Genomic DNA, 15,977 nt, shown 5'->3' with positions numbered 1-15,977 from the left:
GAATGGTACACCCGTTGAACGTGTGGGACGGTTTAACTATTTGGGTCATTTTTAAGATACCTGTGTTTCATACTTAAGGTAACTTACGATTCTAATAAATATGTTGATATGACGTGTAAAAACGTTGACTTCTTACTTGAACGGAGAGATATTACTGACTTTTTATTTATGTTAAAAATTATTAACAATTATGTTGATGCCCAGATCTGCTTCATAAAGTTAATTTTAATGTACTTCAAAAATTTCTTAGATATAGCCTTCCACTTGGTGATCTTGCAGTCGTAGCAATTATAGGCAAAGCTATATATGTTTCGGACGTGTAGAACAGTGAATGATGTTAGTATATTATTAGATATCACGTATCACCGCTCTTTGACAACACTTCCCTTAAAGCCTCGCCTCGAAATCTCACGCGATTGCCAATTTCCTGTCCATCTGGAGGGCAAAGCCAAATTGGCTTCAAATAAACTGGGCGTCATAAATAGAGCATGGCATACTTCAAGGCGGCCCACATTCTAGCGCTCTACAAAGCGCAGTTCCGGCGACACATGGAGCATTGCTGTCATCTCTGGTCTGGCGCACCCCAGTATCAGCTCGATCCATTTGACCGCGTGCAACGCAGAGAAGCTCGAATTGTCGGGGTCCCAGTGCTCTGTGAACGGCTGGATCACTTGGCGTTGCGTATGTATGTTACTTCATAGTGTGACTTCTACCGCATTTATCACGGGGAGTGTTCCGAAGAGCTGTTTAACCTGATTCCTGCCACCGAATTCCACCATCGCACGACACGCCACAAGTTAGGATATCATCCCCACCATCTGGATGTGTAGCGGTCTTCCGCAGTGCAGTTTTCAAGGAGCTTTCTTCCACGTACTACAAAGATGTGGAATGAACTTCCTTGTGCGGTGTTTCCGGGACGATACGACATGGGTACCTTCAAAAAAAGCGCGTACACCTTTCTTAAAGGCCAGCAACGCTCCTGTGGTTCCTCTGGTGTTGCAAGAGATTGTGGGTGGCGGAGATCACTTAACACCAGATGACCCATACGCTCGTTTGTCCTCCTATTCCATAAAAAAAAGATATTGACATATTTGCTACAAGTATTTCCAAGGGAAGGCAGTGCATAATTCTCAACTTTTTAATTAAATACTGTTTTTTGTTATTTACTCTTTTTAAAGTATAAAGATACTTAAACCAATAAAGATTGGTTTGAATTTAAGCCGAAAATAGTGTTCACGTACCATTTATATATTTTATATTACTTCTATTTGTGAAAATCTGTAATGGTATTACATGTTTGTCTTCCTATATCACCACTAGGGTGCAGTATAATGATGCATATCGCATCCTCCATCCATGAGATTGCCTAGGTTCGTCCAGCGTGTTTGCAGACGGCGGCATCAATGATTTCTTGGCAATTATTAGATTACGGATATAATCCGTTTGGTCGCGTTAACGCTCCTCTAACAACATGCATGCCATACGCAAATAGTGAGATCTGAGTATTGTTTGACTTAATGTTGGCATGCTGGGAACAATTATGTGCCACCCAAAGAAAAGTCCGAGTGTTTGGTATGAACGTAACGATCGACGCTTATAACAAACACATGGCAAATGAAATAGCATACATATTGTCGGCATGCCAGCACAATGATGTGCCTCCCAATGAGAAAAAAGATGCAGCCTATACGTGATTAGTGAGTTCTCAGTGATTTTTGGCTTATTGCGGGCATGCCGGGCACAATGGAACACACAATTTTTTTGGAACCTTAAGTTGAATCCAACTAAGGTACTTGTTGAAAATCGGATGGCCGAGGTGTTTCAAATATTAAAACTATAGTCTACTTTACATTATTTTTATTCCACAGACTATGTTTTTTTCTCTTATTTACCTCCCGACAACCTAACCGAGGAGGTTAGGTTAGTTCGCTCAGTTAATTGTCAGTCAATTACAGTCAAACTTGCATTTTTAATACAAACGAATACGATCACCAAACCAGTTGATCTTCAACAGTTGACCAGTGTTGTTGCCTTCGTAATATCATATTCGTACATTGCATTCAATTATTATGTGAAGTTAATCTAAATTCTAATAATGTGCTTATTGTGAAAAAGGCGTTTTATTCTACGACCTAAAACATGACAATTAACACGGCGAAGTTTCTCCTCGCAGTTGCGGGCAGAGTCCCCCTAAAACGACACTGTTGTACGAAGTCTACAACTTGCCATGCTATGTATAGAGCGTACGGCCTTAATGTTATAAATGCCGTTACCCTCTTTAGTGAGGTCGAGGACGACTAACACTAGGTTGAGTGGGCATTTGTCCGCTCTCTTGTGCTACAATGCTCCCGGAGCGCAGGAAAAAGCGCTGACGATTAAGAATCCGATTATTTAGAGGATGTAGATAATGTGTTTGATTTTTACTTACATTTCATGGAAGCGTCTACTCTCATGCCAATTTTTTCCGTTACTAACGGATCCATCAATTCCATCAACGCATTGAATAATTTAGGTATTTCAGGTTCAGGTTCAGATTCATATTTTTTATGTAAGCCTGTGTTTGTAAGTAGGTAACTCTTATATAAAACAACATCAGATTGAAACAAAACAAAAACCTTTGTTAGTAAGCGGATAGGGCAAAATAAAACACAGTTACCTCCAGCTCTGGGTAGTTTATAATTTTCACTAGAATTTAAATATAATGATTTATTCCTTAACAATATAATTATTTCATTTAGTGCCTCCGGATTCTTATAGTTGGTACCAACGCATAACAGTTAAATACAAGAATATATCTTACAAGTAAAAAATACACAATTTACAAAAATACATATAAATTTAGGTAAGTCATCATATTTCAAACGTAGATGGTATAATTTTTTTAAACTGTCAATCTGAAAAAGAAATATTAAAGTTAGTAGATTAAGAGATCTCTAAAGTTGTAAATAATGGACAGCGCAATACCCACATAGCGATGGACGAGGCGACTGTGCAATTAGGTGCGTGGCAGTTAATCTGTTGATGTTTATGACGGAGACCAATCTAAATTCTAAAGAGAACCAACGAATAACCAGATAACCACCAACGTACTTAAGCGCCCGGGAAAGAATATAATAATATAATAGTGCGCGCAGCCCCGCGTACATAGACGCAATCGTCTAGATTGCTACATACTATTAATATCTAGCAATAGTAGCAAAAGCAGGCGAAGAACCCGCGCGATATTTAGGTATTCTAGGTAACCAACTCATTGTTTCGTAGCGGTTTGTAGGTACCATTCACAGAGCAACACGGTCCTCCGGCGGACCGGAGGGAAATCCGAAGTACGATCCCCTCTGTCGAAATATAAATCAATCCTATGCATACTATAATAAATTTGATACATAATAAACTTGCAAACGTACTATTCACTAAACTAAATCCTTCACCTAATCTAATTGCGCGGTTAAATCGTCGCCCCACGATAATACCGAAAGCAAAAAGAGATCTGCCACGTCAAATTTGTTTATATATAAAACTGTTTCGAAAATGGTTTACACGCATAAGTATTTGTATAGAGGCTGGTGCAGAGTACTTTGAAAAGATTCAATAAAATTAAGTTTTTATCTGTATAAAATCATTATTTAATTTTCTCAAAACACACTGAGTGCCCCACGTATACCGGGTATAATCATTATGTGTGCACAGGCGATTATTCCGTAACTATTACAAGTTCGATAATTTTTCAACAGGATGGATCATCTGCACATAATAAAAATATTGTAATGAATTTTTTAATAGCCAAATTAAATTAAATTAAATTAAATGGCTTAATAGCCAATAAAAGTGCAACCCCTTAATCTGCCAGATCCCTGGATCTCACGTCTAGTGATTTCTTGCCATGGGGATTTGTCAAAGACGACGTGTACACTGAGAGTTCACAGCCAAGAAGAGTTACGGAATCGTGTACGTCGTGCAATTTCTTTAATTACTCCGCAAGTTTTAAGGAAAGTTCATTTAGAAACTGTAAATATGCTCCTTGCTCTAAATATAGCTCGTCATTGTATTGCACAACGAGGACGTCACTTCGAACATCTGAATACAAAATTTTGTACCTATTAAGAAATAAAATGTATGGGAGTGTTTAATGTAAATTTTTTGGATATTTCTCGTTTTATTTTAAATAAGTTACGATTGTCATTTTACTCTAATGAGTACTCTAATAAGTACTTTACTAATGTAAAGTACTTTCAAAATCAATTTAAAGTTTTTTGATATCTGTAATAGTTACGGTGCACACTTAACGATTCCACCATGTATAGGTACGAGTTGAAGAATAAACTTCATATATAGCGGGACGTTATTCTGCAAACATTTTTTCGCGTCAATCAATACAGATGCATATTATATTATACCTATAACCTGTTACCTGATGTCTGTAATGGAATATAATTCGCGTAAAATGCAAATATTGCATCAAAAAAAAAATAAAGTTATGGTTGATACCCATACCTGCGTCCTCATTGGTTTCATCAAACCGGCCATGTACATTTGGATCACCTATATGGTAAAATTAAGTACTTAAGTATTAAATAATTTTTAACAAAAAAGTGAAGATTATTAGATTAAAATTGGTTATATTTTTTTTCAAATTTGGTGAAATGCAACATCTGGGCTTTGATTACTATCAGCCTGTGTGACTGTAGTTAGATAGAGAGTTCGGATAACTAAATGTCAAAACATTATCAGCCAACTGTTAGCTTATAAGCTTTTTCCGCCTGCTCAGTGCCGATTCTATAATTTTACTATAAACACGCATTATGTGGCATATAAATTTTGTATAGAAATAACAAAGGACGATTGAAAACAACTAAAATAGTGACTGAACATCGTTTAACCAGAACTTTGAGTAACTATGATTAATTGTGTAAGTCTTAGGTCATTTATACGTCTAGATAGACTGTGACAGATGTGAAAATTCGAAAAAAATTGAGGTTGTCAATTATACTGATAGTTATTTAATGATGATGGACTTTGCAATTTTAGATATTTTTTTTGTCATGACCCTGATCTTCTTAACTGTATTCAAATTTTCAATTTTAAATACCACTCTCTTGGACGGACTGATTCCCTCTACGACTTTTAGGGAATACAAGAGCTTTGGCACATGAGAACGAGTGCTTCTATGTACTTGTGTACACTTTACAAATAATCAATTTTACTGTGGAAAAATGAGATTAAGAGGAGTGCTCTTGTGGATTTTCCAAAGTTTTGAAGTAAAATTTCTTAAGAATCGTTGTGATTTCAAACTCGATGAAACGAAAAAGCGAGCCGATAGAGGCGCCGTTGCCAACTATTATTTTGGTCGCCGCCCAAAATTATGATTCAACAATATGGATATCATATCTGATGTTCTCGAGGGTGCGGAAAACGAATTTGGGATCATTTTTTAAGTCAAAGATGGCCGACACGTAAAATTATGATTTCAACAATATAGATATCGTATCTGAGGTTTTCGAGGGTGCAGAGAACGAAATTGGGGTCATTTTTAAAATTCAAGATAGCCACCGAGCAAAATTATGTTTTCAACAATATGGATATCGTGTCCGAGGTTCTCCAGGGTGCAGAGAACGATATTGGGATCATTTTTAAATCCAAGATGGCCGCCGCGCAAAATTATGACTTCAACAATATGGATATCGTATCCGAGGTTTGCGAGGGTGCAGACTGCAGAGAACGAAATTGGTAGGTTTCATAAAACCACACAATCCTTTTTTTATGTATGTACACCGATTACTCGGAGATTTATGATCCGATTTACATAATTCTTCTTTAGTTCGATGCGGAATAGATGCCAGTTGGTCCCACAAAAATTTATATAGTTTGGCCCAGTAGTTTCCATTTTATAAACATTTTTTATGAACATTTTTGCCTACCTGGATGATATAATTGTTTTTTGTGTAAGGCTTTTTTAGGAGTTTTCATTCAGGTTGATAATATATTATTATTATCTGACACAAAAAAGACTTAAGAACTCAGATCAGTCACTCGTCATTGTATATTTTGAGTTTAAGAAAGAATTAATAACTATAATATGATTAAAAACTAATTACATTGGAAAGGTAACGCCATTTTAATGGAAGTTTGACGTGGAAGATGTCTTTTTGTAGAATTAAACTGAACAATTCGGTTCTTTTAGGGGCGACATTTTAACTGCGTAGCTAGATTCAGTCTAATGAGCTATACGTTTGCAACTTGTTTTATTATATGCATAGGACAGCGTGTACTTTTACTTTAATAGAGGGAAACTCCTGCGTATGTCTACTCCCTCCAGTAAGTTAGATATAGCTATAGCAGAACCGTATAACTGAAAGCTTATACTATAAACGTATACCTACATTAATTACATAAGAACCTGGAAGACCGGGTATTTATTTAATAAATCGTATTTTGTGGGAAATTATATTTAGATACGAAATTTCGATTTTATCGGACCAACCGATAACCCACCCGAGCTATTTTTTATTAATTGATTGTAAAATAGTGGTGAAATTTACGTTTGCATTCTAAGTGCCTGAAAACATGGCTTAGGCGATATTCTCTGAATTGAAACCTAGTTAGATCGATTTATCGGCCCCGAATCCCCCCGTATACACAAGTTCACTAAAATCATTGGTGCGGTTTCTGAGATTCAAATAATGTATATATATACAATATATATACAAGAATTGCTCGTTTAATGTTATAAGATATACAAATAATATGGATATCAATTACGCTCTTTCTTGTAAATACAAATTACGAACAAATTATAGAAGTAAGATAGCCAACATCGTCGTTGTGTCAAAACTAAATAACTAGCACTTTTGGCAAAAATCACTTTATTGGTACTTAAGGAAGAAATAGTAGAAACTAGCTGCCCCGACAGACGTTGTTCTGTAGATAGTAAAAAAACAACTGTTTTATATTTCAAAACATCAAAAATTATTTCGTAAATATGCTCCCTGTTGTTAGAATGAAATTGTTTCACAGCGGAACTGTCAAACCGTGCGTCACTAAATTCTCTCATAGAAAATATGTCTATACAAAACAAATATTGAAAATAAAAATATTTATGGGTCCCAAATCGAAGTAAAAACTACCCTATCTCTCAAGTTGGACCAAACTGCACTCGATGAAGTAATCACCATTAAAATCCGTTCATTAGTTTAGGAGTCCATTGAGGACAAACATTGTGACACGAGATTTATATATATTAAGATTAGGCTCGGTTTTTCAGTCTACTTGACGTTGCGATATTGTTTTAATAATTGGAACAATCAGATTATTGTCAATCAGAAGTTGATGGTAGGCCCATCATCATCTTTTAATAAGCGATGTGATTCAGATATAATGAATGAATATATTTGTCGAACGAAATAAATTTGTCTGTGGTCCGGAGTGTGAGAAAAAGATGACGCTCTACAGTCGTTGCATAAGTTTGTCTCTCTTACTCGAACCATATGCGATGCGTTTCGAAACCTAAAATGATGTGATTTTAGCGGTCTTTTTGCGTAGAAAATACTAAAAATACATTTTAAAATTGCGCTTTATAGCGTCAAATTATAAACCGTTAAGCCATTTTTTGTACTTATTAAATAATAGTAATATAAATAAATATACTTCTTAAATTAAAATTAAATGTTTGCTTAGGTGTTTTCGTAAAAATATCGAGCTTTGAACGCACCATAGAGAATTTAAGCACTACGTTCAGAACGCACCTCCATTGGTGTTTGATTTGACAGGCGCACAGAGTTCATTTTTTTAATTCTTGCAAACGGGCTATAGCCCGGGCCCTTACTGCCTCGTCTTTAGTATTTTCATTTTTGGTATTTATTTTCAGTATTTTGTTTTACAAAAAAGTCCAATAAGGTATTCTCATCTCATCTTTCATCAATAAAATTATCCTGTTGTTGTTCTATGTCCTATGTTTTCACTATTTCTTAAAAGTTATTAACAATACGATTCACTTTACTCTAAGGAAGTAGCAACTTCTTCGAATCGCTCACATTGACACATAAGCTATAGAGTATTGAATGAACGAACTAAATCAGTTTGCGATTCAATTGACATCATTGCAATTTAATCAGTTGATTTGGCGTCAACATAAATTAAATTGCTCTAAGCACGTCGTGGTACGAAATAGCAAAGCAGTTCATTTTAGGTTGTCAATTGAATCGCAATAAGAGTTCATGGTAGGCACGCTGGTCGCGAAGATGGAAACGTTTTATATCTTCACAAACATTTGATTGTTGATATATTTTTTTTAAATATCATTAAATTCTCTATGCAATAAATTAAAATTGTTTTTCAATATCATTATTAATATGTGCTCTGTTAGCTCTTTCAGAGTTGGTAAGTGTAGTGCGCTATATTGGTTGCTATAAACTGTTTTGTTATTGTTTTGTAAGTTTGTATGTCATTTGGCATTAGTTTGATTTTATGGCCCGATCTTAATGTTGTCATTTTAAAGGAGTTCATGTCAACAATCTTTGATGACCATATTATTATTATTTATGTGACCATGACCCCTGTTACAAAAATAGGCTTAGGCTTTGATATGTATTCAGTTGATAGCTTTTCTGTATCTTACATTGTTTAGAATTAATTGTGTATGGACACTGAATAGGTGGTATTCTTTGATTTCTTCATGTTTATCTTATCACTGTGTATTGGGCTTGTTTCCCTTCTGTTCTCCCTCTTTCCTTCTTCTTTTGCCTTCTACGAAGCAATTCATCAATTTGCCATGGAGATAAATAGAGCTCATTTCTAGTATCTGTTTCTGTTTCAGTTCATTAAGATTACTGATCGCTTAGTGTTCTTGCTGCAATTGGTGCCGTCGTTGCAAAGTCTCAAAGTGAATTTTTTGTTGGATTGTGTCTGATATTTTATTGAATTCATCTTCGTTAGCTGTCCGTTGAGTGTGGGTCTTGGTACCTTCTTACTACCTGCAAGCCACACATACTGTGGGCGCGAGTCCTATCGTAGCATGGCGGTGAAGTTAATGCCTCCCTTGAAAAAAGTTCCTGGAGTTGCGGGTTTTGGACGCCATTTTCTACCTTCAGCTAGGCCTGAAGATAGGCAGGCTGAGTCCAGAGTTTTTAAGTACAGCCACCCGCGGCTTGGCAATGTAACTTGTTTTGGATGACTACGATTATGGTGAGTTTACGATGAGATGGTAAATTGTATGAAGCGATCAACTCCTCCCTGCTTGAAGCTTGACAAAATTAATCAGATTATTTGATTGTAATTAAAAGTTAAGAAATCAATGGAAACTTGGAAAATAATGTTGCAGAAGACAATAATTGTATCTCAATATTTTTGCATTAATAGAGTAAGTATGTAAAATAATTACTAACTAACTAACAGTAAACGAAAAAACCTAACGGTAAGAAATTAATAATTACACACATAATTCTATACAGTGTTATGGTAGAACTTAATAAATGTTTATGGACAGTTTATCTATCATAATAATTATAATACTTGCAGTATGGTAATTGTGCATCGCTTATATGAATTTTGTCCATTTAAAAACATGGACAGTAAAGTTTAAGACAAATCAAAAGTTGTCCCTAGTTTTTTTGGAAAAAACTCAAATTTGCGATTATATCGGACCTTTGGTTTTGTTATTTAATTTTGACACAACGCCGACGTATATGTATTAACTGTAGTGACGATATGAGTTGAGTAAAATCTAACCCTTTGGCTCATATTCCTCTGGATTAAGTCCTCTCGTACTTCTCTGGCCACCATCAGATTCTGTAACGTTTTTAATATTTTACATGACGTGTTAAACTATATAACCACTGAGTGAAGCATCTGTATAGAATAGCTCGGTGTCGAGCTCACGACTTTGAGGTATGTTTTCATTTTATTATGTCCTTTCTACCGTTTGTCTGCCAGCACTCAGGGGGCAGCAGCTGTATCGTAGATGAAATAACAGCAACAGCTGGACAGGTGAAACCAGGATGGTGATTACTAATAAAGCCGCCATTTCAAATAAAACGAAACTTAGATTGATTATCTATCTATAATAAACGATGGGTTTATAACCCTTTATGCCCGAGTACGTGTCTCTTTTTCAAGTATTTTTTTTGTAAGTAATAGAATAGCTGAATTAGATTTATATAATAATAACTAGTAATACAAAATACCTTCGGCATCCTCAACTGAGGCACCTGCTTCCTCTGGCACGTCTTTAACCATTTTGTCTTCTGTCTCTCCCTCACTATCACTATTTACGGCTGACGACGCTTCTGCTCTAGCTGCATGGCTATCAGTTTCATCTCTATTGGCATAACTTTTTAAATGTGACCCATCTGTGGATCAACCATTACAGTAAAACATGGAGCTTGATAAGAGATGGAGAACACATTGGAGAAGCTTTCACCGTATGGCGTGAAATTTGATGAATCATTAAAATGTTGTACCGAATTAAGTCCATTATGATCCTCAATTCAAATTCTATGTAGATAATCGTACATTAAATTTTCGTAATTCTACATAACAATGCTTTTTTTCATGTATTTAATTTAATCCTGTCCATTAACATTTAAATATTTCAAAGTGTTTGAATGACGTGATATCAGGATTTTGCAAAACATTCTAGCGTAACTTTGTAAGGTGCGCCTTTTTTGCTTTTTTGCTTTATTTACTTGGGTGGCTTTTGCTAAGCATATTGCATACTTTTTCATGTTCTTGTACGTATGTATATATGTTGTTATTCGAGAATCCTGGTTGCTAGGAATGTAGGATTTACCGCGCACAAATTCAAGAAATATATTAAAGCTTCTTTGACAAAGAAGAATTACTATAGATTACTAGTATATTTTATTGAGGATAATGATGCATGATTTTTGTTTGGTTCTGCGCAGGCAACCATAAAATTGTATAATATTATATTATGTAGGCTAACTTATATGATTATCAAGTGTTGCAATATGTGTTATTGTCACTCCCTATGGTAAATAAATATATTTCTATTTCTATGGATTTCAGAAACTTTCTTTCGACGTAAAGCCAAACTGAGAAAAGAACTTTCTCATGCGATGTTTCCGGTCAATGTAAATATTAAAGTCGCCTTAAACACCCACAAGACACATTAAAACATATTTTGTCGTTCAAAAATACTTCCCTAGATGCCACGTTTAGTATCGAATACTGGGTTTCGAAATTTCGAGCAATTGGCAATTTCGAGATCAATTAGAAGGCAAAGTCAAATTGGCTTCAAAGGAACTGTGAATGAAAAAAAATTATAATGAGAAGTAATTAGAGATTAAGAGAGAAGTTTATTTATTTATTTTTGTATTGACGGCGTAAAAACGGAAGCGGAAAACTTTGAATCTCACGCCACGCTATACCCACATGAGTAATTTAAACGGCACAGAGAGTAAGCTTCATACAACCACGCGATATGGTTGCATTACTCCAAAGATCCGGGGTATGTGGGAATGTCCAATGCCATTTGACATTTGTTGCGTACGCGGTGAGAAGCGGCGAGGACCGGAAATAACCGATTGACGATCGCACAGACAGCTGACAAATAGATGAATATATTTTATGTGATAAAATAGTAAACAAGTAGGTTATAATGATATGAAAAAAATATATATTTCATCCCATTTATTCGCAAAGGACGACTTGGTTCCCCTTTAAGTGCACCCAAAGGCTGGTTTTTCTTAGAAGAAGCTTTTAGCGGGCAGTAATAAGCAGTTTTTAATCCTCTTTATATTTTTTGAATTTGGAACATATCTGTGTGTTCAGCGCCAAAAATATCGAACGCAAATATTGATTAAATAAAGACTGGTATGGTACTGGTATATAGAATGGCTGGTGAGACGGCCCATAGTCGCGCCGCCGGCTGAATAAAAAATAGAATTCAAATTAGAAACGCGCAAACTACAGCCCGTGTTTTCGTCAATTTTCACGGATTGTTAGAAATTCATGGTTTTGCTTTGAAAAATGAGTTCTTCAACTGACAATGAAAGTATAGAATTTACCCTTGAAAGTATTAGAAGTGACGCAAGAAATGTGATGGATATTCTATTACGTGCAAAAACCCGGGCGAAATATAAAAGCCTATGGTAATTTTACAGAATGGAAAATGCAAGAAGCGCCAATAATTTTTCAGGGTTTGTGTTTTTGCCTACTTCTAGTACATAGACAAAACTAAACAACCTTCCACTATATGGAGTACCTACTCATTGCTAAAATTAACAGGCACCTTTTATTTCCTCATGGTGATTTGGGTGATGAAAAGTAGAGTGTATGTATATACAACGTATATACCTACACTAAACTGCTGCCGTGTAAGGGCGCAAAATATATTTTTGATTCGCGCGACGTTCCTACTTTGAATAGTTTCGATTCTATTCTAGAATTCCACACTTTGCTCTGGATTCAAAAAAGCACCCTTGCCGTAAAAATATTATTTTGCTCCCTTATGATACATAACTACTATTGTATAGTACAAACTAAAATTGTTATATAAGGTAATTCTATATCAATAAGCGAAACGATTTATATGTTAAAGATATTTAAGTCTTACAAACTTGCTGTGCCAAATGTACCCATGACCAAATATTCGTCATATTTAGGCATACGAAAGTAATAAAGTAGTAAATAAGCAATAATTATACGTGAGTGAATAAGAATTATCTCTATTAATAAGTAAAACAAGTTAACCAACGTATAGATATTTAAATCTTAAAAATTTGCTGTGCCGTACAGCTGACAACAACTTAAGATATACCATCATAATTATTATAATACCATTGTAGAATGCAATTAATATATTTAGTATTGATCCTTAAATCTGACTTATTCAATTTTTACAAAAATATAAAAAAATTGTGAAGGAAACCAGTCAAATCGACATATTTAGCGCTTTTTTCAGCCTAGTTCCAGATTACAATAATAACTTATAAATCTATTTATATTTAAAACTAATTTCAGCAATAATTTATAAAATTTTATACCTGATTCATTGCTCGCTTCAGTATAACTAGTAACGAACAGGAGTGACATCTAAAAAAAAAAAATTACTCAAAAATATAAACATATAAAATCTCTCTCATTCTTCGATTAGGATATAAGTGGCGGCACGTTAGTCTAGCACAGAGCGATATGTGGAGGATAGTTGAGTATGGGTAGGTACTGTTGGGAACGCAAATATTATACTTTGAAAAATATTGAATGCTAAGTACTTCTGTACAAAGTTAATTACGTGCCAGAGTCGTCAAAAAAATTCTCAACAATAGAATATGTGTGTGTGAGCGTGTGTGTATTTAATAGACCAACTCAAACTAAACAATAAACACCAAAAATATAACAGCATATAACAATACAATTTAGAACGTGACTGTACTCTGGAAGTGTTCGGGGTGCCGTATCGGTACGGGGGACGGAGTACGACTGGCGAGCCAATCGGAACTAGGCATGCTCGATCTTCACCCCTCAAATACCTTAATTTTGACTTCTGCGCACTAACGGTCAGCGCTAGCCTTTCGTGCCGCCACTTATACAACAGGTATAGAAATTTAGGTCGCTGTTGTCAGGGCCGGATTTAAACTTAATGCCGCCCCTGGGCACCTGGAAAAAATCCGCCCCAATATTGGAATTTTACTTATACTTATAGTTTATATATTTTATTTTTCAAAACTAAAATAACTAATTTATTGCAGAGACTTTATCAAAATAAATACAAATTAAATATCTTTAATTCCAGAAAATAAAACATCGATTATTATTTTAAATCTCCAAGAAAGTAATTGATTAAATCGTTTTTATTATTAATTTTTACTAAACGTGCCAAAATTATAATTTACAAATAATGGATAAATTGAATTTCTTGAATTATCAATTAAACCAATAATTATAAATTAACAGAATTAATTATTTATATTGCGCAATCTTGATAAGACTAAAAAAAATATTTTCACTTTCAAAATTTGCCGCCATAAAAAATTTGCCGGCCTGGGCACTTGCCCCAACTGCCCCTAGTGTAAATCCACCGCTGGCTGTTGTGATAAATTATAAGACGTATAAAGGGAGATGAAAGTTAAAAGCAAAATAGGTACCTATACTTATTCAAAAACAGCCGAAGCGACTTACTATACTTACCTATTTATTACTATTATACCTAACTATATCATTTTATTGAAAATCGAGTTTTGTTAATAATTTGATACGTTCAAATAGGTAAATTAAAGTAAATTTAATTTCAAAATTAATTGTCTTGTTCGGTCAAATAAAAATAAAAAATTCTTCCAAATTTTTTTTTAATGTTATTTAACTAAATTATGCGGTATCATAATATTTTCATTGGTTGTATTTACATACCTTTTTTTACAATATTACGAATAAAATATATAGGAATAAAAAAAAATACTAAGGTTTATTTTTTACGCCATAGAAGTACTTATAAACTTTTGCGTGCGTACATAAGTAGTACGTAGGGGATGAGTAGGGATACACACACACTTTTTCTATTTATTTCGGCTATTTTTGTATCTGGAATAGGAACCAACAAGTAGAAAACGATATAATTAATAAATATTATTTATATTAATTTTTTTAAAGTGCCGGGAGCTATGGAGAAAGATTGAAACTGTATTTTTTTAAGGTTTAAAGCCTGGTAATTCTGATTTAAAAACTGTAAGCTTTCTAATATGTGTTACACTCACCACAATCAATATTCTAGCGTTCATGTTGAAATACGAGCGACTCAAAGCAGCACTACAAAATGGCTTAATTTTAAATCAAACAAACAATCAATTTCAAATCTTTACGCTTTGGATTTAATCATTTTTATTGATTTAATAATAATTTGATGGTTAGGTGTTTCTAAGTTTGATCTACTTACCTACTGAAATTAAAGTAACCTGATTGGAGAGGTGTTCATATCGTAATCGGGTTTTTTCACAGAAAAACTTTTCTGTGGGTTTTTCATCACTGTCAATCTACCATTATGTAAGTTGGTACCTGGGTATAACGAGTCTGGGCTTAAAATTACCCAACCAATATAATAGGTATGTCTAAATATCATTGGGGGCCCTACAAATGTATCTAAGTATTTCCTACTTATACATGTATTACCACGGACTAGTAATAAAAGAAGGCCGTGATATTAGCAAGTAAAGCACCTTTATGCTAGTGTGTGTAAGGTTACGGGGTATACCAGTTACACAATTTTTTCTCCCTTAGATAATCATATATCCACAAATACTTTTATATTATTGTTTTTACACTTTTTCACAACGCACAACGGCATTTTTAAAATATTCTATTGCGACGCAAACTGATCTGTCACAGACGATGGCAAATCTCATAATTGCGGCCGATCGGCTTGTATTAGTGTAAGTGTATGCGTGGGGCTATGTATTTACCTACACGTTTACCGGCTTTTTATGGTGCCTCACTGTTATGTAAGGTGACACGGAGTCCTTATTTTTTTACTCGTCCGTGATGTATTACGTAATATGTACTTTAATCTCACTGCCAGTGCCTACATACTGAATGTCATAACATATTGTTGTGTTAATTGTTCGCACCAATTTTAAAAGCTGACAGAAAATATTTAATTATACGCTTTAATTAGCTTCATGCATATGTTAGTACCTATGTCCTGTACTAGACATGGTGAGTGACGCCATGTCGAGGGATCAGATGTTGGCTGTGGAATCTACGTCCCGTAAGTCTCAAGACTTGTAGACAACTGCCGGACTATACTGAATACTCTGGGAGAAATCAGAGTTACACTTTTAATGAGTTCCAGGATATACAGGGATCCAACGCAATGATCTGACTAACTTACAAGAATTGGTTCACAAGAGCATACCTAATCAATTCTGGAGCAACACTCCAAAACCCTTTTTTTATCTGTGGATCCCCACGGGCCGTAACGCCACAGGGTTTTTGGTGGGGTGGTGTGTCGGAATCGTACCTACTAAAACCAC

General features: G+C 34.8%; 1 protein-coding gene across 2 annotated transcripts; it reads right to left on the bottom strand.

Moving 5' to 3' along the window:
* Nucleotides 1-2,657: 2,657 nt before the first annotated feature.
* On the bottom strand, nucleotides 2,658-14,808 carry LOC126965758 (uncharacterized). 2 transcript variants are annotated; one of them, XM_050809517.1, is made up of 6 exons: nucleotides 14,706-14,808; nucleotides 12,999-13,047; nucleotides 10,176-10,340; nucleotides 9,721-9,780; nucleotides 4,492-4,539; nucleotides 2,658-2,894 (listed from the first exon to the last, which is right to left on the bottom strand). In XM_050809517.1, exons 1-6 carry the CDS (start codon nucleotides 14,727-14,729, stop codon nucleotides 2,890-2,892), a joined length of 351 nt encoding a protein of 116 aa, XP_050665474.1. In that variant the 5' UTR covers nucleotides 14,730-14,808; the 3' UTR covers nucleotides 2,658-2,889. The 2 variants fall into 2 exon arrangements, with proteins under 2 accessions (XP_050665474.1, XP_050665475.1); XM_050809518.1 differs by lacking the exon at nucleotides 4,492-4,539.
* Between the last annotated feature and the right edge of the window lie 1,169 nt (nucleotides 14,809-15,977).

This window comes from Leptidea sinapis, chromosome 8 (assembly GCF_905404315.1).
Source record: "Leptidea sinapis chromosome 8, ilLepSina1.1, whole genome shotgun sequence".
Lineage (NCBI taxonomy): Eukaryota > Metazoa > Arthropoda > Insecta > Lepidoptera > Pieridae > Leptidea > Leptidea sinapis.
Note: the sequence above shows the minus strand (reverse complement) of the source record. Positions and strands in the feature narration are given on the sequence as shown.